Here is a 27,520-nt window from a genome sequence, read left to right on the forward strand (position 1 = left end):
TCAGAATAGTGACTGACAAGGGGTGTGAAGAGTTGTGCAAAAATGGCACACATTTACAAGGGGGTGATAAGCATCACTGAGTGAGTGCAGTGGGATTTCCTTGTGAGTAAACATGGGCAAGGCTGTGCTGCAAGTATTGAACTGTACATATGATTGGTTCAACATGTGCAAATCACTATAAAGAAAACAATCACTATAAAGAAAAATTAAAGAAATGGGGGGGGGAACAGTCCTAAGAATCAGACCTTGAGGAAAATATAGAAGAAACCTACCTAGCAACTGTAACCAAGGGGAATTCCTGAAGCTACAGATGACAAGAAGGAATAATTCTTCACTTACAGTGCGATCATATGCACGTCTACTCAGAGATATGTCTCATTGAGTTCAATGGGGCTTACTCCCAGGTAAGTGTACAGGATTGCAGCCTGAAACTAAGATGAAACAGCTTTGGGTGGGAAACACAGCATTCTTCTGAACAAGTCAAAAGAAGCCAGGCTGGGTGTCTTCTTCCCAGAAACTACACACAAGCACACAGAGTTCACCAGGTCAATTGCTAAATGAGGCAAGGCAGGGCTGACCTGGAATGTCACTCAGAAGCCTGAAGCTCTCCACCGAGCACAAACTTTGCTCAGATCCATTTGCATCTGCACAGGCTTTCCACACCCTCTCTCACCTAGCTCTGCCTTCCTCTCCCCTGCTCAAATCCTTATCTGGGCTGTATAAGGGAGGGGAAGCAAAGACAGCTGTGAGACTGACACTCCTGTAATTAAGTGAACACTTTCATACTTATCTGTGGCAGACTGGCTAAGCTTTTCTGAATTTCCTCTCACCTCCAGCATAAAGCAATCTTCCCTACCTGTCGTGCCAGCCAGGGACTGCACTTCATGGCAGAGCTGGTGGGAAAGAGAAAAATGGGCACCAAGTTCCAACTTTGCTCAGGACCTCAAAGAGTATTTTAAAGCAGATCAGGTGTGGGGATCCAACCTGTTTCCTTTGGTGGGCTGCATGCTGATGGTACGCAGGGCCAGAAGCCAAAGTTGGGAGGTTAGTAGCATTGCATAGTTCTTTTTCTCTCTGTCCCCCCATCTCTTTCTCTCCCTCCCCCCTCCGTGCCCACACCCCACCAGCAGAAATGGACAAAACTCAATGCTTCTTTGTTACCGAGCGATGCCAGCATGTCATGCAGATCTTCCTTGTCGATGAATCCGTCACGATTTTGGTCAATCATATTGAAAGCCTCCTTGAACTCCTGAATCTGTGACTGGTCAAACATGGCAAAGACATTGGAAGTGGCACGTTGTGGGCGCTTCTTAGTGGTCTTTGCCTTGGCTCGTTTGCTCGACATCTTGAGAGAAATTTTTTTGGGGGGGGGCTGAGAAGAATAAAACAGTTTATTGATCTCTAATTTTTCTTCTTTTAACATTTTTAAATAAACAGACTACACATGACATATTCCATATTACAGTCTAATGTTCACTAATTTAAGATTTACTACTAAATTATCCTACATTAAAATAATGTCTAACATAATATAGCACAAATATAAATAAATATATCATATTCTCTAAAATGTATATTAACTGACATTTATTTAAAAACCTATATTTCATATTATTTCACAAAGTACATGAAGTTGATTCTCAGATTGCTCACTTCTTGCCTAAACACAAGGGAGTAGAAAAAGAGGAAGACCAAACAAGATATTTTTTCCATAAAGGAAGCCACAGGCCTGCTTAGAAGATCTGAACAAGGTGGTACATGACAGATGCTATTGGAGGTCACTGATTCATAGGGTCACCATAAGTCGTAATCAACAACAACAAACCAAATTTTATTAAATCATTTTCATTTTGTTGGAATTATCATTGTGCACGATTTAGCGGCTATTAATACTTTACCAGCAGTTAGCAAAACCCCAACTAAATTCTGATATTCTTCCCCTACATCTTTTTTATGATATCCCAGAAAAATCGTTAGTGGGTTCATTTGTATACAAATCCAATTATTTCTTCTATAGCCTCAAGAACTTTGGCCCCAAAGCTTTTAATTTTCTTCCACGTCCACCAAACATGAGTATAATCTGCAATTTTATTCCCCACATTCCCAACATGTTCCATTAACCTCTGGATGTATCTTTGCTCAATGTTTTGAAGTTATAATTTTTTATACCATTTAATAATAAAAGTCTCTAAGCAGATTACATAAAGTGGATTACTGCTTAGATGTTTTTGAAAAATTAAATGGTGTGTAAGTGCTTTTAAATCAATAAATAAAAATATAACAAATAAAAATTCCAAAAAACTTGATAAAAACAAAGCATAACTGCATATCACAAATAAAACTGGAAAGTGTACAAAACAAAAAAAGTCAGAGTCCAGGAAAGTTTGGGAAAACAGGGAACTATTTATGAGGCATTTGAAGATCATTACTATTTCTGTCTCATGAATTACCCAAGGGAGGGCATACCATTGGGTTGGGGGTCTCTCTGAAAAGGTCCTCATAGTGATGTGCTTGCCCAAGAGAAGCCAGAACAAAGAGAAGTCTGCAAGAGCTAGCAACATGGGGTCTTGTTCTCAACTCTTTCCCTCCTGGTTTTCTGTGTAGAGACCTCAGCTTTCTAGTGTGCAGTTTAGACCACAATCCTATCCACACTTACTTGGGAGCAAGCCCCGCTGAAATCAGTTCACCTTAATTCCTGAGTAGACAGGTATAGGATTGTGCTGTTACCTGTATAAATGTTTACCTGACTTTGGGAAGAAAATAATTTTCTAAACTAATCAAATCTTCATCTTACAAAAAAAATATCCAAGACAATATAAGAATCCATTTCTAAGCCAATTGCAATAATGTTACATCCTGGTGAGATGGGGAAGTTTGTATCATCGTGACACATTCGGGACATCTGAAAGCAACAGAAGAAGCGTGCCCTCACGAGAACTATGGTGCATTGCAAGTACCAGTCTAAATAGGGTATAACCTCACAACAAACCTGTGAAGGAGACTACTATAATTCCCATTCTTCAGAGGGGTCACATCCTTGTTCCCCCCAAGCCTAATGTCTTTGCAAATAAGTTAGAGACTTACCCAGTAAATTCAACCTGTTAAAGACACAGAAACCCAGACTTTGGGGCGGTGGTGGCAATACCACTTGCTACTCCTCACTGAACTCAGTGGGACTTACAGATGTGTATACAATTGCACTATTTGTGTCTGATCTCTTAGGAAGATAGATAAATGCACTGCCTTCAGAAACTTGGGGCAAATTCCACCAGAAGAGACTTCCCTCTAAATGAACAACCCTCAGTTAACTTTCTTTGATTTTATTTCCACAAAGACAGGCTCACAAATAAGACACAGGCTCTAGGCCTACTCAGGAATAAGCAGGAAATTAGTTATCTGTTCCTAGCAGATTCCTAGCATTCCATTCGCCTCCCACTTTGTCTAGCCAAGCAAAGAGTGGATCTGGGCTCTTTTCTAGAACTGGAGATTGTTAATAAGAATTAGAGGCTCTCTCCCAGTTCATCAAGAAAGGGAGAAGACTGGGCAGGAATTTTAAAATATCTGTTTCTATCTAGTACATACATACAGATCCATCTCTCTTTCTCTCACTCACTCACTCACTCACACACACACTTTAGATCTCACAGGAACACAAGAAGCTGACTTATACAAAGTCAGACCACTGGCCCATCTAGCTCAGTATTGTCTACAGCAGGAGTGGGGAACCTCTGGTCTCCAGGCCAATCATGCCCACCCGAGAAGTCCAATTTCACCCCGGGCCATTTTCCCCAAACCACACCCACCCACTGCAATCACTGGTGACAACAGGCATTTGAAGGTGCGCTCTCATCCCCCCTCCAGCTGATGGGAGCACACCTTCAAGCACCTCCAGCCTTCTCCTTCAGACTGCAGAGATCAAACGAAAATACATGGAGGGGGCATTTGAAAGTGTGCTCCCATCCACCGTTCAGCTGATGGGTTGATCAGACTGAACTGGGAACGGCATCTTATTTCAGTACAGACAACTGGCTAGTGTCTTCCACCATGCCTGAGAGCAGGAGACCAGTTATAGGAGAACAGGCAGGCCATGTGGCAGGCACAGCTCTATCCCCCAACAGAAGGGTTTGGGCTGGGGAATCAGGAGAGACCGCCAAGAAGCTGCCCCTCACTCTACCCAATAGTAGGGCAAGCCCTGTTCCCAACCTTAGTCAGCACCTGAGAGACATGACAACACAACAAATTCAAGGTTCTCCACAACCAGTTAAAGATGGAGAACTATTCTGATGACATTAACTTTACTACATATCTGCAGATAATTTTATCCATTTTGATTTAAACAAAAACAAAAAAACCCTGCCTCATTAAGGATGGTTTATATTTTGAAAACAAATTCTCAACAGAAAAAGAAAATTGCAATACTCCAGTGCATTGCATCAGCCTTCCCCATCCTGGTGCCCTCCAGATGTCTTGGGACTACAACTCCCATCAGCTCCAGCCAAGGGAATTTAATTGCTTCAGTAACTAAAAACTGGGAGATGGCCCTGGAGGAACTGCCTTTATTCCTAGCAACTGTCCATTCTTCCCTGAGGATGACCACCTTGCATTTCTGAGAAGGACAGACTTACTTCCTTACAACTCTACGCTGTTTCCAATTAATGCAACCACATTGGAAGAACAAAACCACTCATTTCCTATTAAGCTGCCTAAGTAATATTCAGGATCTGACCTAATTATGTCTGATGCAGGAAACATGATTGCAAATTAGGCTTCTTCAGGCAGCTGTTTCAAAAAAAAAGTTCTGGCCTGTTAAAGATAACAGGAGAGACTGGGCTCACCCAGAAAGACACTGGACCTCTAGGCACTTCCTCCAGTCTAGGAGAGAGTACAGCCCCATGGCTTTGGTTGCTACTTCATGGGGCATAAGGCAGGGGAGAGAAAGGCCATAAGGTCTATTTGCAAATCTCTGCTCATTTTCCTATACACAAATTCTCATTCCCATTGACTGGCAATGGGAAGCAAAATATAGTTGAGGCAATGTTTAAAAATGAACCAGGTGACAGTCATACATGTTCTGCCCTCATAGTAGTGTTTGCAATCAACCAGGAAGATAGTTAGCAAGGCAGATGGCCTCTTGCTAGGAGATGCCTAACAGAGGTCCTCCTGTGCTGACCTGTTCCTTGCTACCACCAATGTCAGTTTCACTGTGCTGCCCTTGTACAAAGGTGTTGCAAAGTTTCTCTGCTTTGCTTTTAGTGGTTGGCCTGTCTGGGAGCTTCCCACATTTCACATTCATACAAGTTGGAACATGATTTGTTTTCTTTTAAGAGCAAGAACAATGTGGCATGGGAGAACACCATGGGGGCATTTTTCTGTCTGTGCCAGGAATATGCCACTGTCACTGACACAAGTCCCACAAGCTTTTCCATCTGCAATGAATGCAGACAAGCAGAAACCCAGCAGGATCAACAAAGGGGCTTTTAGGAAGCTGCTTTATACCAAGTCAGATCTATGGTCCATCTAGCTCAGTATTGTCTACACTGACTGGCAGGTGCTCTCCCTTCCTGGATGTGCCAGGTATTGAATGCAGGACCTTCTGCATGCAAAGCAGGTGCTCTACAGCCCTTTCCCCCCATAGTGGTTCTAGCTTTTGTTTCCCTCAGGAGTGTTATTTTGAGATCACCAGCTCAGCCACAACTTGAAGATGATAACAGAACAGCCTAATGGCCGAGATGATGTTTGCATTATTTTTTCCATGATGGCTTTGGCACAACCCTTTCATCCTTCTTTTCCTCCCAGGGCTGGCTCTCCCATTTGGTAGTTTAGCAGATGATGGGAGCTGAGGAGTGACAATGAAGCTGTGTGTGCCATGTGGCCTGCTCTCCGCCCTTTGAGCTAGACTGCTACTCTCTTGGGTTCGCTGCTAGTATGGAATTTAGATTCACCTGCCAATCAAGTTAATTTCTGCACATGGAATTTGGGGGTAGGACAGCATCATCTTCTGATCGACTGACCCTAGTTTTCCCCTACTGAAGCTAAGCCTAAACCCACATAAATGAACCAAATAGACATTCTGCCCCTATTCCCCCCCCCAATCTTCCATTATTGGAGACTGGGACAAGCACCTTGCTTTGCTGTAAAGCACCATACAGTGTTGTGGCACTATATTGAATCAGGAACCATCTTCAGGTTGAGGGCCCCATTATCTGATGGGCAGCCTCCCGGGGGTGCACACTAGTGGTGAGTGTGGCCAGAGGCACACCACACTCCATTCTCTGTCCAGGGGAGCAAGAGGTCTTATCACGGTTCACTGACAGAGTCCAGCTAGGTAAAATCACAAGAGTAGGGTGCAGAGCAGAGCCAGTGAGGGGTGAGGCCTGGACAGAGTCCTGAGGGCCAGATAGAGAGGGTGGGAGGGCCACAGGCAGTCTCCAGGTCTGAGATTCCCCATCCCTGCACTATATAATTGGAGATGGGGAACCTGTGGCCCTCTAGTTGTTGTTAATCTACATCTTCACTCATCCCTGACCATTAGCCATGCTGGCAGGGGTTGATGGGAGATGGTCTCACAAATCTGGAGGGCCACAGGTTTCCTTCCTAAGAATAATTCCTTCGTCCTCAAGAAATCCCTGTGACTAACTAAATTCAGTAGTGCTTATGTACAATTCCATGCCAGTAAGGACACTTAGGGTGTCTCCCCCATGCCTTTCCTGGTGGCAAAGAATCCTTGGTTGGAGTTTTGATATGGGCCTGATACTACTTTTTGTGCAATGCAGTTCTTTGTGGGAAACATTCCCGGGGGGGGGAGCAGGGAGGCACACATGTTCAAGGACTAAACATGCCCAGCTCCTTGTTCTTCTCTAACTCCGGGGAGTTGTGTTTTTTTGAAAAAGAACTTCTTTAGGTAGGTGATAAGAGCATGCCCAGCAGTTATACTGCGAGGGAGGGAGTTGCTGCTTAGCAATGCGGGGGGGGGGGGGAGAGAAACCCTGTACCCAGACAATGACTGCAGAGCTCAAAGGCTGGCTTGTTAGTGCAAGCTAGGAGAGGAGCTCTTTTCTGCCAGCCCCAGGAGACAGGGGGGCAAGATGATTAGTTCAAGGCTGGGATACACCTCCCACTACAAAGAGGATAAAAGCCTCTTTGTGCTTCTGCCTGGAGTGGGACTTTACCCAACCTTACATATGTCACCAGCTGCCCGGCTGCCTCCTTTCCATTAGCCTTATCACAGAGCAGCTTGCAAGGAGCTAAACCCAAGAGCCAATCAGCAATGCTAACGTTCCAGCACTTCTATGCGGGGGTTTTGTGGACCTGCATCTTTGCAATCGCTCTTGAGAAGCAGGCTGGTCTTTCAGAAACGGATGCTCACACAGAGTTTTCATATACAAAAGCAGGTGCTACAGCAGCGGCTGTTCAGAGCGCATCTGGAACCATGCACAGACACCATTCTCCTTTACAGAGGGTTCTTAGGGGGGTTCCAGATGGGTATTTATTGTGGGATTGGTGTTCCTCATGCATGCAATTTTTGTTTTTATTTTTACACCCCACCCCCCCATTTAATCTGGATTTATGCTTTCCAGGGGAAATCTAGTTAGTTAAAAAATAAACCTTTTGCCAATTACTCATTAACAATATCTGAATGATTTGTTCACAGTATTAAGCTTCCACCTGGAAGCACCCATTTTGCCACTCTGGGCTCCTACCGGGAGAAAGGGTAGTATATAAAATAATCAATCATTTAAGGGAGGTTGTACGATGATTTTAAAAATTCCATGCTTTTATGATATGTGTGTTTGAAGTGTGCTTTCAGGATCCTAGAGAAATATATTTTGCATTTAGGTAACACTTTAGAACAGCCTTTCCCAAGTAGTGGGCCACCAGATGTTGTTGGACCACAACTCCTATCAGCCTCAGCCAGCATTGCCAATCGTCAGGAAAGATGGGAATTGTGGTCCAACAACATCTGGAGGCCCACTAGTTGGGAAAGGCTGCTTTAGAGAGTTCAAAATGCTTCACATACATTATCTCAGTATTCCTTACCACAGGGGTGGAGAACCTGTGGCCCTCCAGATGTTGTTGGCCTTCAACTCCCATCCCCAGCCAGCATGGCCAATGGTCAGGGATGATGGGAGTTTGTTTCAACAGTTTATATACCGCTTAACACCATAACCACTAAGTGTACAATAAGATTATAAAGAAATAAAATAGAGATAAAATCAGTTTAGATTAACCATAAAATCAGAAACAATTACTTAAAATGGTTGCTGAAATAAAAAGGTCTTTACCAAGCTTAGAGATTACCTGAAAACAAAAAAGGACACATACAGGAAGTGGAAAGAAGGCCAGGCCACAAAGGAAGAGTACAGGCAGGTATCTCAGAATTGCCGGGATGGTGTCCGGAAGGCTAAAGCTGAGAATGAGCTGAAGTTAGCGAGGGAAGCTAAAAGCAACAAAAAAGCTTTCTTCAGGTATGTCCATAGTAAAAGAGAGAGAAAAGAAATGGTGGCACAGCTACTCAATGAAGATGGCAAAATGATAACAGATGACAAAGAAAAGACAGAAGTACCAATTCCTACTTTGGCTCAGTCTTCTCCCCAAAAAGGGTCTATGACCCTCCCGGGAAACATGAAGTAGAAGGATCAGGATTGGAACTTGAGATTGATAGACAAATGGTCAAGGAATACCTAAGCACTTTGAACGAGTTCAAATCACCAGGGCCCGATAAACTGCATCTTAGAGTATTGAAGGAACTGGCCGAAGAACTCTCAAAATCGCTGTCTATTATCTTTGCGAAATCATGGAGGACTGGTGAAGTGCCGGATGACTGGAGGAGAGCTAATGTTGTCCCAATCTTCAAAAAGGGCAAGAAGGAGGAACCGGGGAACTACAGACCAGTCAGCCTAACATCAATCCCTGGAAAAACTCTGGAGCAGATTATAAAGCAGTCAATCTGTAAGCACCTTGAAAACAATGCAGTGATTACCAGGAGCCAACATGGATTTATGAAGAACAAATCCTGCCAAATTAATCTTATCTCATTTTTTGATTGGGTAACTTCCCTTGTAGACTGTGGGAATGCTGTGGACATAATATATCTTGACTTCAGCAAAGCTTTTGACAAAGTGCACCATGAAATTCTGATTAGCAAGCTAGCTAAATGTGGGCTGGATGGAACAACTATCAGGTGGATCCACAGTTGGTTCCAGAATCGTACTCAAAGAGTGCTTATCAATGGTTCCTTCTCAAACTGGGCGGAAGTAATGAGTGGGGTACCACAGGGCTTGGTCCTGGGCCCAGTGCTCTTCAACATTTTTATTAATGACTTGGATGAGGAGGTACAGAGCATGCTTATCAAATTTGCAGATGATACAAAATTGGGGGCATAGCTGATACCATGGAAGACAGAAACAAAATTCAAAGGGACCTTGATAGGATGGAGCATTGGGCTGAAAACAACAGAATGAAATTCAACAGGGATAAATGCAAAGTTCTACACCTAGGAAAAAGAAACCAAATGCACAGTTATAAGATGAGGGATACTTGGCTCAGAAATACGACATGTGAGAAGGATCTTGCAATTGTTGTTGATCACAAGCAGAATATGAGCCAACAGTGTGATGTGGCTGCAAAAAAGGCAAATGCTATATATGTTAGGCTGCATTAACAGAAGTATAGTTTCCAAATCACGTGACGCATTAGTTCCCCTCTATTCAGCACTGGTTAGGCCTCATCTTGAGTACTGCATCCAATTCTGGTCTCTGCACTTCAATAAGGATGCAGACAAACTGGAACAGGTTCAGAGGAGGGCAACAAGGATGATCAGGGGACTGGAAACAAAGCCCTATGAGGGGAGACATGTTTAGCCTGGAGAAGAGAAGACTGAGGGGAGATATGATAGCACTCTTCAAGTACATGAAAGGTGGTCACATTGAGGAGGGCCGGGATCTTTTCTTGATCGTCCCAGAGTGCAGGACACAGGCTCAAGTTGCAGGAAGCCAGATTTCGACTGGACACCAGGAAAAACTTCCTAACTGTTAGAGCCATATGACAATGGAACCAATTACCTAGAGAAATAGTGGGCTCTCCAACACTGGAGACATTCAAGAGGCATCTGGACAGCCATCTGTCAGGAATGCTTTGATTTGGATTCCTGCATTGAGCAGGGGGTTCGACTTGATGGCCTTATAGGCCCCTTCCAACTCTACTATTCTATGATTCTATGAAGCACTGGAAGTTCAACAGTAAGAGGACCTGAACTGATCTCAGCTGGGAGGGAGATCCACAGAGTTGGAGTCCAGCAACATCTGGAGCAATGCACACTCCCACCCCTGCCTTACAACATCTCTGTAAGGTAGCTCAGTACTGTTATACCCATTTTTGCAGTTAAGAGATGGAGCGGGAAGGCTGAGAAACTGCGGTTTGCCCAACCCTGAGAGCTCATGGTGTTTTTGTGCTGAAGATGAGATTTGAATCAGAGCTTCACTTGCTCTCAACATTTGTTTTGAGTGCATGTGCCTCAAAATATGTATTCTGAAGTAAAGGTTTCCAAAAAGAAAATAAGATTTTTGGCAAGGTTCACTGATACTCCATGTAAGCAGGTATCTGAATTTGGCTTGACCTATTCTAATGGCCGAGAGCCAGTGTGGTGTAGTGGTTAGGGTGCTGGACTACGACCTGGGAGACCAGGGTTGGAATCCCCACAGCCATTAAGCTCACTGGGTGACCTTGGGCCAGTCACTGCCTGTCAGTCTCAGAGGGGGCAACAGTAAGCACCCTCTGAATACCACTTACCATGAAAACCCTATTCATAGGGTCACCATAAGTCGGAATCAACTTGAAGGCAGTCCATTTCCATTCATTCTAGTGACCTGTTCTTAGCTTACAGCAGATGTATTTTCTTCTGTCAAATGGAGAGTATAAATAATACCTCTCCACAACCGAGACTGCATGGAGGAGATCAAGAGTGTCCTTGCCCTCCCTGCACATTTGTTCCTACTGTGACAGCTCTGGGCACCCATTTACTGCCTTTGTGCATAAAATCCAATGCAGGTTAGGCCCAGATCACACAATCAGTTACAGAATTTTATTTAGGAAAGCAACTGTGTAAAATCAGCCTACACATTTTGGATTTTATGTGCATTCAGGGAGACTGGAGGCAGGGCAGTCATATTGGTGCATGTGGAAGTGCATGCTTCCCTTCATGCATATGAGCCAAACTGGGGAGAAGTATCATCCAGACCAGCTGTTTGGACAGAAATTACATACATTCAAGATGTAAGCATGTATGTCTGTGTGATCTGTATCTAGCAAAAACGCAGCGGACAGATGGCACAGCGAGGGCCTTTGCTCTTTGCATGTACACACACATTTCATGTGTTAAGGTCAGATTAAGGAGTGGGGGTTGGGAGCCAATGGGCATGATTCCACCCTCCCTGCACACATCTGCACATACTTACACACTGAGACTATTAAGCATGGTGTCTTTCTAGGGCCATCCTTATGAGAAATCAAATGGTGTGCATGCATGTTATGAACTGGCTCCACCTTTCAGCAGCCAAGCCTGTGCAGTTAACAAGAAACATGGCCTATTTGTGATGTGTTCCAAAGCACAATCCTATGTGCTAGTACAGCAGCAAAGCAGCACACAGAATAAGGCAGTAGAGTGTTAACACAAGAGAGTGTCACACATTCATAGTATACTCAGAACAGCAGTGATTACTCCACATCTTTGCCACAGTGCAGTCCATCAAGAGTTTCAGGACCAGCTCTGCATGCAGCAGGGTGAAATGAACTACTTCAGACAGCAGCAGGAGCTGGGGAAGGTAGGTGAAGGCAGAGAGCGCATCTGAATAGTGCAGTAAGTCTTTTTAAGCAAGACTTTTTGACCACAGCAGGGGAGGGGATGCCATCTGGACTCTGCTTCAGGCAGCAATATGCCCTGTGCTAGCACCAAAAAGAACTTGCATGGCCCTGACAGCCACAGAATACTGGGCAGGGCCAGTGCCAGGCATGCCAGAGCCCTTGGGCACCAGCTTGCTCTGGGCCCCAGCACACACACGCATGCCCCACCTACCAACCTTTCCTTGGTGAATGCTGCCCACGCTGGGCACACATGCCTGCCATCAACCAAGATGGCAGCCGAGGCTTCCCTAAGGGGCTGATGCCTCCACTACCATCTTGGTTGATGGCATGCGTGCATGCTATGCGTGCGAATCCCTGCCATCAGCCAAGATGGCAGATGGGGCATCTGCCCCTTAGGGAAACCTTGGCAGCCATCTTGGTTGATGGCAAGCTTGCGCTTGCTGCACAACCAGCATTTACATCAAGGGAGAGGTAGGTGGGGCATGCAGGCAGGCGTTGTGGGCTTGTGCAGTAGTAGGGGGGTGCCTGGAAACTCCCTCTCATGATTCGTGGCAAAGTCAGGAGCCGAGGCTGCTGCGGATCACGGAAAGGAGAGCCACCCAGCCACCCTAAGGAGGACCCCTTCAGCGGCCCCTTGGGACCCAACGGCCCTCAGCCAGGACCCGACCTGGCCACCCTCTGCCGCCGGCCCTGATACTGGGCTTTTAAACACAGGCCCTTCTGCCATTATACGCTGATTTTGCTGTGGTGTTGCAAGCCTCTGTTTTGTGCTGCCTTTGTTGGACTGAAGTCATAAGCCTGGGATGTTAGGAATTTGACTTGTTCTAGCAGCTGGGATGAAATAAATCCACAATAAGAGGAATTATGAAAAGATATTATTCTGCAATGAGGCACTGGGATTTTGGTCTATCCATACCAGTGGGTCAAGAGCACCACTTGTTAAGGATGTATCATTTCAACACAGATGACCTTACAAAATAGCACCAAATTGGCCAGCTTCTGTCACTCATTGTTTCTACGTTTCCTTTCCTTGACCCAGTTGTAAACTTCATCTCTAGCAAGCCATCTTGATGATTCAAAGATGAATCAGAATCAGAATCAAGTTTTATTACGGCCAAAGACCAATATAAAAGTAAAACAAACATCATAAAACAATTATTAAGATAGGGACATTCAAATTTAAAACACTAATCAGGAATTAGTTTCCAGATCTAAATAAAATATTCATTATTCATTATTATTTGTTATAATATAAGGCTAAATATTATAAGAATACTAATCATAATATTAATATAGAATAAAGCATATTAATTAAAATTGCTAAAACTCATCCCGAGAATTTAAAAGTAAACAAGGAGAGCCAAAGAGAACTTAATTTCGAGAGTCATTTACCCGGATCCTCCTAGATAAAATTGCAATTACACAAAATTTAGCAACTTTCTCTGTAATAAATTGTTGATGATCTCCAAGTAGATATTCCAAACGCTTATCCTCACTTCTACCAGGTATAAGGTCTAGGATAGGTTTAATTATTTGATTTCTGGAATCATGGTAGTAAGAGCAACGTAGTAGGACATGGGCAATAGTTTCTACCTCGTCCTCACCGCAGGGACATTTCCTGTCACAATATGGGATTTTATTATATCTGCCATCAAGGAGCATGGATGGCAGTATATTCATTCTTGCGAGGGAAAATGCTCTGCGGTGACTGGGAATGGTGAGATTGGACAAATATGGCATTGGGGATAAAAAACTTGGGTTATGTCTATGTTTCCTGACTTGCATTAGGTGGTGTTGGTAATCAATATCTTTAATTCTTTGTGAGATATTCATCTTGGCTTTTAAATAGCCCATTTCTTGGATCGCAGGGATAGAAAAGCCCAGATTCTGAATTTTATCTATTATCAACTTCTCCCAAGGAGATTGAAAATTATCTTGAAGAATTTGGGGAGAAAGCCCAGTGGGATCAAATTTCAATTTCAGCCAAGTGGAAATTCTCAAAGTCCAGATCTTAGATTCTATAGTTGGTAATCCAGCCTCGAGTCTAAGAATAAAGCTAGGAATACACTTAGGGACCGCAAATATAGTCCTCAAAAAAGAATTTTGTAACAATTCCAAAGCAGAAAAGTTCTCATGGGTGGTGACTTGTATTCCATAGAGTAGTTGAGAAATTACTTTAGCAGTGAATACTTTAATTGCTGGAATAATAACCTGTCCCCCTTTATTGAAAAAATATGATAACAGGGCTTTCAGCGTTTTTTTAGCATTCGAGATCGTTGCCTTGATCTGCATTTGCCATGATCCAGTAGATTGGAATGTTAAGCCTAGATACATGACAGTATTTATTTGTTCAATTGAGTGACCCTTAATTTGCCAACGATGTTTCAGTCTTTTTTTGGTAAATATTAAAACCTTAGTTTTCTCGTAGTTAATTGTCAGCAATTCGTTTGAGCAAAATGTAGTCAAAGCTGTTAAGAGTCTTCTAAGGCCAACCACAGATCTTGCCAACAGAACTATATCGTCAGCGTATAAAAGTATGGACCTGGGACTGCCAGCCAGTATCGGTGCATGAGCAGAGATAGTGGCCAAGGAATCTACTATACTATTAATATATAGGTTAAATAGTAAAGGGGCTAAAACACATCCCTGCTTAACCCCTTTAAACGTAGGGATAGGGTTAGATAAATGGCCCTTGTTATTGCATCTAACCCGTAGGGATGTGTCCAAGTATAGTCCTCGAATCAATAGAAGCAGTCTTTTATCAATGTCCAGGGCACTTAATTTCTCCCAGAGTCTTTCACGAGAGATGGAATCAAACGCTGATCTAAGGTCAATAAAAGCTGTGTACATCATGGTATCAGGCTTAGTCGAATATTTAGATATTAAATGGTGAAGAATTAAGGCCTGATCAATGGTTGAACGTCCAGGCCTAAAGCCTGCTTGTTCCTGGGCCAATAGGTTCTTTTGCTCTACCCATGCATTCAATTTTCCATACAAAAGGGTCGCGTAAAGTTTGCTAATTATATTCAAAAGACTTATCGGTCTGTAATTGGCTGGATCGGTATGAGTACCTTTTTTATATATTGGGATAATTATTGCAAGGCCCCACTCTTTAGGGATTTTCATTGAGCGGTTAATATAAGAAAACAGAGCAGCTAATAAAGGGGCCCACCATTCTGGGTTTAATTTGAACACTTCCGCTGGGATATTATCACTACCGGGAGCTTTCCTCAGCTTAAGTTTGGCGATTAATTCGAGGACCTCCGGTATAGTAACAGGGGCCCATTCAGGAATTTCATCTTCCGAGAAATGTATTACAGCACCACTATCAGTGTTCTTTTGGTATAATCTGGTAAAATAATTCTCCCAGACAGCTGGGGGGATATGGCAATCTAAGTTGGATAAGGGTTTTGGCCAGTTATACGAGACAAGTCTCCAGAATAAGGTAGAATTTTTTAACTTGGAGGCATGTAGTAGGCGTAGCCAGGATTTATTCAATTCTGTTTTCTTTTTATTTTTAAGCAAATTCTTATATTGTTTCCTTGCCATACAGTAGGTTAATAAATGTTCAGGTGATCTATTTACTTTATAAGTTTTATAAGTTAACACTAATTGTTTTTTATTGTCACGACATTCTTGGTCGAACCATGATTTTGATTTTTTTTGAAGATTTTTCCTATTACAGTTAGAAGTTGTTAAAAAGGATTTTTGGAAGGAAGCTATTAGTTCTTGAAAGTAGGGTGATGGGTCGTCAGGATAAGATATTGTAGTGATGGATTCTCTTATTAAAATAGCTGGAGAATTTAACCATACATTTAATTCATTCTCTAATTTGGGTATCCATCTCAGCCTTCCCGGACGAATGTCTACCTCCTTTTTAGTAAAAGTCTGGTGGTTCAATAATAAAGATGTTGAGCAACAATTAAGAACAGTGTTTAAGGGTCGGTGGTCAGTCTCCGGGCGATCTTCCACTTTGAAATTATCCACTAATTGAAAAAGTTCATGCGATACAAAGATTAAATCAATTAGGGATGCTCCTCTTGGGGATAAATAAGTAAATTCCCCTTCAAGATCCCCTAAGGTACGACCATTTAGAAGAACCAAATTTAAATTAGTTAATTTTTGCATCAAATAGATGCCAGTATGATTCAAAGATGCCAGTGAGGGCAAAGTACTTTGCACGACTGCTTTGCTAGGGCTGTAAGTTGTTACACCCTTAGCTGTAAGTTTTTGCTGTAAGTTGTATGTCTTCCTCCTCTGCTTTTCTTGGTTCAGCTTCTGTCTTTTAATTCCCTTCCAGTGGTTTGTAGGCATTTGGCAGGGAAATGCCTATAATGTTACCAGGAATGTACATGCAAGCTGCTCTCTAGTGCTGCAACGGAGATCTCTGGGCTGATTCAAAAGAGGAGAGGGTGTAAGACAGCTGAAGACCTGCCCTCCAGATGTTTTGGACTACAACTTAAGGAGATGAGGAAAGTGAGAACTGGACTGGCAATTAGAAGCTGAGGAGGGGGCTATGGTAGTCCTGACTGCCAGAGGTCCAGCCCTTGGCTCACCAGTTGCAGATGTCCTGATAAGTGCAAATGTTGTGCCAGCCTCCATCTATTAAATGAGTGCCGTGTCTCATCATCACATACTGCAGGGAAGGGAACCTTGATGTAGGGCAGTATAGGCCAGCTGGTTGGGATAGCTATACAGCCTTCTCCAACCTGTTCTCCTCCAGATGATGTTGGACTCCAACTCCCATCATCCCTGATGAGACACGGCACTCATTTAATAGATGGAGGCTGGCACAACATTTGCACTAATCAGGACATCTGCAACTGGTGAGCCAAGGGCTGGACCTCCTGCAGTCAGGACTACCATAGCCCCCTCCTCAGCTTCTAATTGCCAGTCCAGTTCTCACTTTCCTCATCTCCTTAAATTGCCCGTATTCTTTCCATTCTGCACTGCTTCAAGAAGAAACCTAGTTTAGGTCCAAGTGACAAAATATTGCTTTGGACATGGCTCGTCTTTCTATGGTTCCTCAAAGGATCAATCCTACCAAATACTACTGCTGCACAAGCCCCATTCATTTGGTTGTGCAAGCTAATCTCCACTATACACTAGCTATCATGTTCAAAAATGTAATATCATGTTCAGGAATGTAAGTGCTAACCTAGGGGGTAGGGAACTTTTCTGGCTTCATGAGCCAGATCCTGATAAGGATCTGCCTCACAGGCCAAATTCAACAGGCAGGCAGGGGGCACCCACCTGTCATCATTATGATGTTACATGACTGACAGAGGGGCAGGACTGCCTACCTGTCAAAATCCCTTGTCCTTTGTTTTTAAATCTCTGACATCAGAGATTTGCAGGAAAAGGGGAGGGAGACTTGCAAAAGCCTTTTCCAAGCCTCCCCACGATTTCTTTAAAATTCAGATCAGGGACTTAAAGGGAAGCAGGGAGAGACTTGCACAAGCTCCTTCCAAATGGGAGACTTAAAAGGAAAGTGCGGGGAGGCCTGAAAGAGGCTTTTGCGACTCTCCCCCCTTTACTTTTAAGCCCTCCAATCTCAGAAGACTTAAAAGGCAAGTGCAGGGAGATTTGGAAATGGCTTTAAGACACCCCCACTCTCTTGTTTGAGCAAACGGGAGCAAATGAGCTGTCTTAAAGGCTTTGCAAAAGCTTGTTTGAAGTAGTTCTTGTGTGAGCTTTTTCAAAGGTTGCTTTTGCACAGGGCTTTAATAACTGCTCACTTGATGAGCAGGAATTAAATCCTGCTGCCTTGACTGTGCAATCTTGTTCCCTGCTGGGAACAGGATCACACAGTCACTACAGGGTTAAATTCTGTTCTCCCGCCAATCAACTGACATCACAAGTGATGTCAGCTGATGGGCATGGTTTAGAGAGAATGGCCTTGGGGGCCAAATAGGACCCCCTGAAGGGCCATGATTGGCCTAGAGGCTGGAGGCTCCCCACCCCGTGCTAATCAAAAGTTCTCAAAGGGCCACAGGTGGCTCATGAGCTCCATTCAAACAGAACAGCTGTGGAACAGTCAAGAAGACCAGTTTATTCATTTTTATTTTTTCCAATGACAATCGAGGCCATGTTGACAAGGGATGGATTTACCCAACAGGCTAAGAAGGCCTTGGCTTAGGCCCTGTGAGGTTCATCATACGGCTCTGGTAAAGCCAACTAAATTTTCCCTAAAGTGTTACCAGTTAAAGGGGACCTTCTCAGTGGACTGGCCTTGGGCCGACAGTTTTCACGATGTGGCACTGGTTTTGACAAGTTTATTAAGCGGTCTGCCAAAACCCTCAGCAATTTTCAAGTGATCTGCATGAAAAAAAGTTTGAGAACTGCTTATCTTGGGCATCTAATAATCCTAGTAATTCTCCTCCTTAGTCCAGAAGGAGCTCCCAAGGAGATCTCCTTAGAGTGGGGTGAGGAAACTAGTTTGGCTCCAAGGGTTTCATTTGGTGGGCAGCAGTGGGTGAGGGGATCTCTCTCTCTCTCTCGCTCACTCACTCACTCACACACACACACTCAAACCAGCAGGCAGGGAGACACACAATAGGATCTCGGGGATCCCAATGCATGCCTCCCCCTTCCCATCTGACAACCAGCTGTTTGGCAAGCTGAAGAGAGTGCGATGCTGGGTGTGGGAAGGGCTATAGCTCAGTGGCACAGCACCAGCTTTCCATGCAGAAGGTCTCAAGTTCAATTTCTGGCATCTCCAGATAGTGCTGGGAGAGAAGTCCGTCTTAAATCCTGGAAAGTTGCTGCCAGGCAGTGTAGACAACACTGAGGTAGGTGGACCAATGGTCTGACTTAGTAAGGCCAGCTTCCCAGTTTTCTAATTTGTTGGTGATAAGGAAGGCCTAGTAAACTAGTGGCGGGCAGCAGAGAGGGCCTGCATGGGCTACATATAGCCTGTGGGCTGTGAGTTGCCTATCTGCGTCACAGAGATTTGAACCTCAGTCTGACATCACCTCTCCAGATATACACAGTTTAAAACGCTACATCTGTAGAGTTATGACACTTCATGTGAGCAAGGCAACACACCTCCACTCCTATTCCACACTAGGTGCTGCATAAGTTACTGTTGTTGGTAACATCCCATATTTGCTGCATGTTTTCATCAGTATGCCCCCAACCTGTCCTATTTGCCCTCTGAAGATGAAAAAAAAAAGCAAAACCCTCATAGCGTGGCAAAGATTTGTCATAATTCTTCAGGTCGACATCTTTCCTTTCCTCTCCTTCAATGCTGTCACATGCACATGGAGACAGGGAGGCAGACTGGAGAAAACCAGTTCATTTCCCGCTCAGACCCACAAGTAAGTGCAGAAAGCCAGTTGTGTGGGCCGCATAAGGTCCCTTTCAACAGGGCTCCATTGCCGCCAGGGCTCAGCCCTGAAACTGTTTTTCAGCATTTCTCTCACTTTTGGAACATGTAAAGGAGTAATAAAAAAGAGCCCTTCTGTGCATGTGTGGAATGCATCTCCTCTCATCAGTAAGTAAAAGTATAATCTTCCTACCTCTCACAACTAACCAAGATTACACAGTGGGATAGGAAGGCCACGATGAGGTCTTCCAGGGGCATTCTTGAGGCCTCTTTTAAGGGTACTTCCAGATGGATGGTGGTTGTTTTTCAATGTCAGGCATGCCAGTTCAATGTGACCAACGCTTGCAAGCGAAACACAGGCTGTACCGATTGCTGGAACACAGGAAGCTGCCTTATATTGAGTCAGACCACATTGGTCCACCTAGCTCAGTACTGTCTACACTGACTGGCAGCAGCTCTACACTGACTGCCAGGTGGCATTCCCAGCCCTACCTGGAGCTGCTGGAGACTGAATTTAGGACCTTCTGCGTGCAAAGCAGTTGCTCCGTCACTGAGCGACAACCCTTTCCACTTCTAGTCCCAATGGCAGGTGCTGGAGGCCAGGGCCAGCACCAAGCATGACTGGGCCCTTGGGCACCAGCCCGCCATGGGCGCCGTAGCCCAACACCCCCCGATATAGACGACACGGGGCTAATAAGCATCCCTGTGGCCCACCTGCCTCTCGTGTCATGTGAATGACGTAGATGGCATCAGGGGCATCAGCCCATTAGGAAAGCCCCCACTGCCATCATAGGTGATAGCAGGCATGCATGCACAGCATTCATACTCATGGGAGAGGTAGGTGAGTCATGTGCATGGGCTTATTGGGGGGGTACCTGGGAGTGCCTTCTCTGAAATCCGCAGCAGGTTGGGTTGCAGGACCTGACACTGCAGTGGATCATGGAATGGGAGCACTACCCTCCCACCCTAAGGAGGGACCCTTCAGAGGCCCCTCTGGGCCACAAGGGCCCTTGGCCAGGGCCCAATCTGGCCACCTTCTGGCACCAGCCCTGCTAGAGGCTAGCAGAACAAATGTCACAGTCTAGCAAATGAACTGTTGTACAACCCCTGTCAGCTTGACCCTCCCTTCCTCCAGGATTACTTGGTATTTCTTTCTCCGAAACACATTTTTTCCTTCTTGTTGTTGGGGGCTCTGTATTTATTAGGGGGTTGGATCAGATGATTAGAAGACATCCCCCCTCAAACTCTATTAACCCTTGGCTGAAATCAGCTCTCCTCCCCAGGAATGCTGGATGTCAGACAAATCTTTCAAAAATTAAGAGAGGGACACATCACACACCACAGATCATGTACTTCATGGATAACCTTTAACAATCTTCCCCAACCTAGAGCTCTGCAGATGGTGTGGACTACCACTTCCACCCATTCCAGCCAGTGCTAGCTGGTACTGATGGGAGCTGTAGTCCAAAACATCTGGAGGACTCTAGGTTGGGGGAGGCTGCTGTTTAACAACCCTGCTATATTCAAAGCCAGCTGCTTAAAGAGTAACAAAAGGAGATTCTTTCCCCACCAAGAGTGGCTTAGTGGTTAAGGTGGTGGACCTGCACTGCAGAAACTCAAGTCCAAATCCCTGCTCAGCCAAGAAGCTCACTGGGTGATTTGGGGTCAGTCACCATATCTCTCTTTTTCAGCTTAACATAATTTACTAGGTTGTTGTGATGATACAATTGGGGGGGGATGCATGTAAGCTGACTTGAACAATAAAATAAAATAAACTTTTCCAACCTGGCGCTCTGCAGGTGTTTTGGACTACATCAAAGTACAGCCTTGGATGGGAGTTGTAGTCCAAAATATCTGCAAAGCACCAGATTGGGAAAAGCTGAAATAAATGATCAAAACTCTTCCACTCCTGGTTGAAGTCACAGTTCTAATATAGGTTGTGAGTAATGTAACCTGTGAACACTGGGCAGTAAATTCCAGAGGGGTCAGGTTAGTTTGCTGCAGGAAAAACAACAGGGACTAGTTACTTTTGTTGTAGCAAAAATCATAGGGAGGAGTTACTTCAGATTAACGAAAGGTTGCGAGTATACGTGGCAAGTGATCACCCATCCTCGCCCCCACCCTGTTTTGCAGACGGGAAGTCGCCCACCCCCAACCAGCCACCCATACCCCATCCTCACAGAGCTTGTTGAAGGAACTCAAAGGAAGAGCTCTTACCTGTGTCAGACAGAAGCTGTTAAAAGCCTGCAGAGAAAAGCGTTTTTCCGATCCCTGCAGAGAGATGAGATTAACTAGCTGTTGTTTTAATCGCCCTAGTTTGGAAAGAGCGGGATCGGGCGGCCGGGGCGGCCAATGGAGAAGAGAGTTTCTCCAAACGGTTCCCTCCCACCCCAAAGGATTTGGCCATACAAGGCGAAAGAATGCCGAGCCGGTGCGGGTGGCGGCAGCAGCTCAGCTGTGGGACGCCGGGTTGGGGACAGAGGGAAGGGAAAGAGAGGATTCTGCCTTATATAGATGAAACAACGTCCGAGCGGCGGGAAATCTAGAGCAGCAAGCAACAAAGGCTTCGCAGTATAAGGAGCAGCTAGGATGCCGAGGCAGCTTCCTTTATAAGGCTACAAGCGTCGCAAAGGACGCCTTTTTATGCTGGTTGGGTGCAGGAGTTTAAACAAAGCTATGTTAAAAAAAAGTTTTAAAAGCGAGAGGCTTCCTGGGTAGTGTGGAATAGCTGGCATTTTTTCCAACGCACTGTTTTTGCCTGCTTAGGATCCCAAGATTCCCTACTTTTTTTCCTTATACAGAATAAAAAAAAGTTTGGCCATATACAAGTGTGGGGGTTTTCCCCCCTCCCTTAGCTTAAAAAACAACTTTCCACTTTATTCCTTCTATCCCAGTTAAAACGAATACAGGTCCCTACCCAGACACCCTGAGGCGTAGGGTAGTATTGCAGCTGTGGTGAGCTGTGCAGCCCCCGCCCACCTGATATACCCTGAAAGTTTGAAGCCGGGGGTGGGATGGAGGAACTTGGTTAATCAATCATGCAGGAGCTTTGAATACAAGAGCTTCACGAAGCTCCTATTTTGTGCCACGCTTGTTTCTGCGAACTTTGCGCGATTTGTCCATCCGTTCAGCGTTTTTAACGTTTGAATTTACAGCCTGCCTGAGATTGTTTTAAGAATTAGATTACGATCATAAAAAGAGCCCTGCTGGATCAGAACCAAAGGCCCATCTAATCCAGTACCCTGCTCTCACAGCGGCCAACCAGTTGTCCACGGGAAGCCTGCAAGCGGACTGGAACAGGACAGCCATCACCCACTGGTGTTTCTTAGCATATTACTGGAGGAAGTATACAGTCATCATGGCTAGCAGCTACAGGTAGCCTTATCCTCCATGAATTTATTTAAACTCCTTTTTAAAGCCATCCACGTCGATAGCCATCACTACACCTTGCTGCAGTGAATGTCAGTTTTCTTGAATGGATAAATTGCAACAATATCCAATCTGATTTCCATCAAAATCCAGAAGAAATTAATTTTTTGGACCTCATAAGGAAACAAGGCAATCATTTGAGTACATCCATGTACAGAAAACCCACAGATGGAAACACATACTTATGATTTGACAGCTCCTAAATCATTAAGGCAGAATTTACCAAACAGCGAGTTTTTGAGAATCAGACACAATTGTTCCTCTGAAAGGGATTTCATACAGGAGTCCAATATGCTGAGTAACCAATTGCTTGAGAGGGGGTACCCAAGAAGCGTTGTGGAGAGCCACTTTAGAAAAGCTTCCCAGGCAGTAGGTACGGATTATTTGCAGCAACAAACCAATACATCTTCTAACTGCCTGTACTGCAGTTTACCCTTCAATCATGTTACCAACAGATTACAAAGCAGCATAAAAAGACATCAGCATATTGTACACCATATTCCTGGTTGTCAGGAGAACGCTACTCTTTCATTCAAGAGAAGCAGGACTATGAGGGACATTTTGATTAAAAGCAAATTCAGGGATCAGAAGCCAACTGCATTCTAATATCTTACCAGGTACAAAAGAACCTAAAGGCCACCACCCAAGCCGTCATTGTGTTTATTATAGATTCACGTGCAAGATGACAGAGTTTAAAAATCCTGTCAAAAGATACGTTTTAAGACACTTTCCCACTTGTAACACTGCTTGTGTAGTTTATGCTATTCAGTATAGCTGTCAAAAGTCTACGTGAAAAAAAAAGACCAGAAATATTAAGAAATGCAAAGGTGAACATCTCAGCGATACCAAACATAAGAGATCAGGGACCCCTTTGGTTGAGCACTTTATATAATGCAATCATTCTCCTTAAGATTTTAAGTTTTGGGTCTTAGAAAAGTTAAAGAGATGCCATGGATACTAGAATTAAAAACTCTGACCCCTGGTGTGCTTAATGGAGGATTGGAATTTCTTCCCCTTTTGTAGTATTAAACAATTTCACATGATCCCTGTTTACTCTTTGCTCATGGTCACCTGTAATCCCATGATAGCGAACCAGGAATAACTGAAATTACAGGTTTTGCATTATATATCAAGTACCTGTATTTTAATCCTGAATCTTCTTTTATGAATTACACTTGTCCATTGTTATGTATTGGACAATCGACTTGAAGGCAGTCCATTTCCCATTTTTATGTATTAATGTATTTTATGTATTAATATATTTTGATGTATTAATATAATAATGTTTTAATATATATAATGTATTAATATATTGACAAGGCCCAGTATACTAGAGGCTGAAATGCATTAGGCTTTCCTAAGAAATATATTTCCCCTCAGCATTTGGGGATTTTTTCCTCTGTGGTTCTTTGGATGCTGACCATTTTTTGTTTCCAGTTTTTCTCCTTTGGCAGTGAATTTCAGACTACACCCTGTGGGAAGAAGTACTTCCTATTGTCTGTCCTGAATCTCCAACCATTTAGCTTAATTGGATGTCCCCAGAGGTCTAGTGTCATGAGAGAGGACTGGCCCAACTGTTGTAACCTTTCCTCCCCTATTAAGAGAAGTTGGTTTCTCCTGGATTAAGTGTTGTGTGCAATGGCCTCTGGTGGCTCCATGTCAGTGTGGCAGTGGAATCTGTTCTGGGTTCTAGACTGAACCTTCAAGGAGCTGAAGCACCTTGAACAGCTGCTTGAACGTTCAGAGTAAAACCCAGAGCGGATTCCAATACCACACTGGCATGGAGCCACCAACCACCACTGGTTTTGTGTGTTGTGTTGACAGGGCCAGCTCTGTTCCGCATCCAAGCCTTATACTGAGATTAATGGACCAATTGATCGGACTTGGTGTAGAAGAGCTTCATATGTTCTATAAGAAACCACAGATATGGCCAGTGCATTGGAAAAGGAAACAGGAGATGGAGTCGGACAGAAGAAGGGTGGTGATCAGATGCAAATAAGGAGGGTGGGAGGAGATATCCAGTCATGTTGTAGCCTTATCCTGTGCTTTTTACTCAGAATCATAAGTTCATGAAACCTACTCCCTAGTAATTACTGTGAATGTGCAGACTAGGAGAGATCATTTTTATAGGTGCAGTTTATAATGCAAGAGAGGGAGGGAAGTTGCAATTCCTTCTGCCACACAGTTACAGAAGAGTCAGCCTCCCTGTCTACCTATGCATCTTGCTAATCTAGGTAGCCAGAATGGGAGGTTCTTCTTTCAAAATAATTGGATGGCCCAGATGTATAGTTACCAGGTTCTGGATGAGTTAAAAATAACATGTAATAACCTTTAAAATGAATTGCAGAACCAGAGTTCAGAGGGCCTCCAAGGTCAAGGATTCAAGAAATCCACTGCTGCAGCATTCCTGATAGGTAGCCATCCAGTATCTGCATGTTGTTGTTGTTATGTGCTTTCAAGTCGATTTCGACTTATGGCGACCCTATGAATCAGCGACCTCCAGTAGCATCTGTCATGAACCACCCTGTTCAGATCCTGTACGTTCAGATCTGTACTTCTGAGGCCATATCTTCCACTTTGAATTGCTCCTACCATCCTTCCTAATGTTTAAGAAAATCTCATTCTTGTAACTAAGAACATAAGAAGATACCTGCTGGATCAGACCAAAGGCCCATCTAGTTCAGCATCCTGTTCTCACAGTGGCCAACGTAGATACCTGTGAGGAGCCTGCAAGCAGGACATGAGCACAGCAGCACTCTCCCCACTTGTTGTTTGGGGTCCTGCCTTTTGAAGTAACGAAAACAAATTTATTCCATCATCTATGTGACAGCCCTTCAAATATTTGAAGATGGCTTATCATATGTTTCTTAATAAGCTTCTTCTGCAGGTTTAACATACCTAGCTCCTTCAACATTTCATCATAGGATTTGATATGCAGGCCCCTCACCATCTTTGTTGCTCTCCTATGGACAGGCTCCAGTTTGTTGATATCCTTCTTGCGTTTCATTTGGGCCAACTGATTACAATTTTTCTGTATACCTGCATGAGTGTTGCATAGCTGCTATTTGAGAAAAGCATTTTCTGCATCTCGTGAAATAGGCTCTGGGCCATGAAAGTTCATGCCACAATAACTCTGTGGGACTTAAGATGCCACAAGATGGCTGGTCAGTTTTCTCTTAATCCTGTCACCTAGTAGCTATTCCATCTGATTCTTTAGGAGTTCATCAGCTCACCACGAAGATGAGTTATGTAGCTATGTATATATGAACGTAACTGTGATTAACCAAACAGAGGTTTTTATTGTATTAACAAAATGTTTCAGCTTCATCAGCTGCTAACATACAAATGCTGTTACCAAGGTGGCAGTTATAGAGCTTTGAGGATGGAATGCTCAGAGGGGCTTCATTTGCAGAAGCTAAGTAGTGGTGGTACTGTCCTCCAGGTTCAGGCCATGTGGTGCCAATGTGTCCAGGGAGTAAATGCAAAAGTTCTCCCTTTTAGTCAATGCTGCTGGATCTGCTGGCATCCAGGGCAAGCTTGAGTGAATTTCTGTTTGTTGCTTGTATGTATGTATGTATGTATGTATGTATAGAAAGTGTCCCAAAACTCATAGCCCAAATCTGTGTGTCTTGGATCTAGAATCTTAGAATAGCAGAGTAGGAAGGGGCCTATAAGGCCATGAGTCCAACCCCCTGTTTAATGCAGGAATCCAAATTGAAGCATATTTGATAGGTGGCTATCCAGCTGCCTCTTGAATGCCTCCAGTGTTGGAAAGCCCATCAGCTCTCTAGGTAGTTGGTTGCATTGTCTACTACTCTTAACTGTTAGGAATTCTTTCCTGATATTCAGCCAAAACCTGACTTCCTGTAACTTGAGCCCATTATTCTGTGTCCTGCACTCTGGGATGATCGAAAAGAGATGCTGGCCCTCCTTTGTGTGACAACCTTTCAAGTACTTGAAGAGTGCTATACTTCTGTTAATGCAGCCTAAAATAGCATTTGCCTTTTTTGCAGCCACATCATATTGTTGGCTCGTATTCACCTTGTGGTCAACAACAATTCCAAGATCCTTCTCACATGTAGTATTGCTGAGCCAAGTATCCTTCATCTTATAACTGTGCACTTGATTTCTGTTTCCTAGGTGTAGAACTTTGCACTTATCCATGTTAAATTTCATTCTGTTGTTTATAGCCCAATGCTCCAGCCTATCAAGATCACTTTGAATTTTGATTCCGTCCTCCAGGGTGTCAAGAATGCCTGGCTTTGCTACAGCTTGCTAATAAAGATGGTTCTGTGGCAAGGAATTGTGGGGAAAACAATTTGGCTATCTCTTCCAATTTTGTATCATCTGCAAATTTGATAAGTGTTCCCTGCACCTCCTCATCCAAGTCATTGATGAAAACCTTGAAGAACAATGGGCCCAGGATCAAGCCCTGTGGTACCCCGCTCATTACCTCCCCCCAGTTTGAGAAGAAACCATTGATAAGCACTCTTTGAGTATGATTCTGTAGCCAACTGTGGATCCACCTGATAATTGGACAGTGTTCCTAGTTAGAACTTAGAAACAAGCTAAAGAGTATATTCTGCATGAGCTCTTTAGCTTAAAACATTTAATTGTTTAAGCATGTTTATATCCATACATGTCTACTCATAAGTAAGCCCCCTTGAATTTAAAGGGACTTCCTCCCAGGAATAGTAAAGGTGGCTATAATACTCACTTACCTAGGAGTAAGTCCTAGGTTTGTTAATCACTAAAAATCACAACAGAAGAAGCATCCATAAAACTGGGTCAACTTTTTATTGTTAGCAGCACTGGAAGTCTTCAGATTGAAAAGCAGAATAAAGATATTACTAACTAACTAACTAAGGCTGTAGTTCTATAACACTTGCCTGGGAGTAAATGTCA

The 27,520-nt window shown here is 43.9% G+C and overlaps 1 protein-coding gene across 2 annotated transcripts in view; it reads right to left on the reverse strand.

The window, feature by feature from the left end:
- Positions 1 to 21,741, reverse strand: part of MYL9 (myosin light chain 9) — a 29,584-nt gene extending 7,843 nt beyond the window's left edge. Inside the window, exons 1-2 of one of the 2 annotated variants that reach the window (XM_061631604.1) lie at positions 21,404 to 21,741; positions 1,162 to 1,372 (exon numbers count right to left, since the gene is read on the reverse strand). In XM_061631604.1, the coding sequence (XP_061487588.1) occupies positions 1,162 to 1,345 (184 nt within the window). In that variant the 5' untranslated portion in view covers positions 1,346 to 1,372; positions 21,404 to 21,741. Of the gene's footprint in view, positions 1 to 1,161; positions 1,373 to 4,625; positions 4,686 to 21,403 lie in introns of those variants that run through there. The other variant, XM_061631605.1, reaches the window with a different exon arrangement.
- Between the last annotated feature and the right edge of the window lie 5,779 nt (positions 21,742 to 27,520).

This window comes from Rhineura floridana, chromosome 6 (assembly GCF_030035675.1).
Source record: "Rhineura floridana isolate rRhiFlo1 chromosome 6, rRhiFlo1.hap2, whole genome shotgun sequence".
NCBI lineage: Eukaryota > Metazoa > Chordata > Lepidosauria > Squamata > Rhineuridae > Rhineura > Rhineura floridana.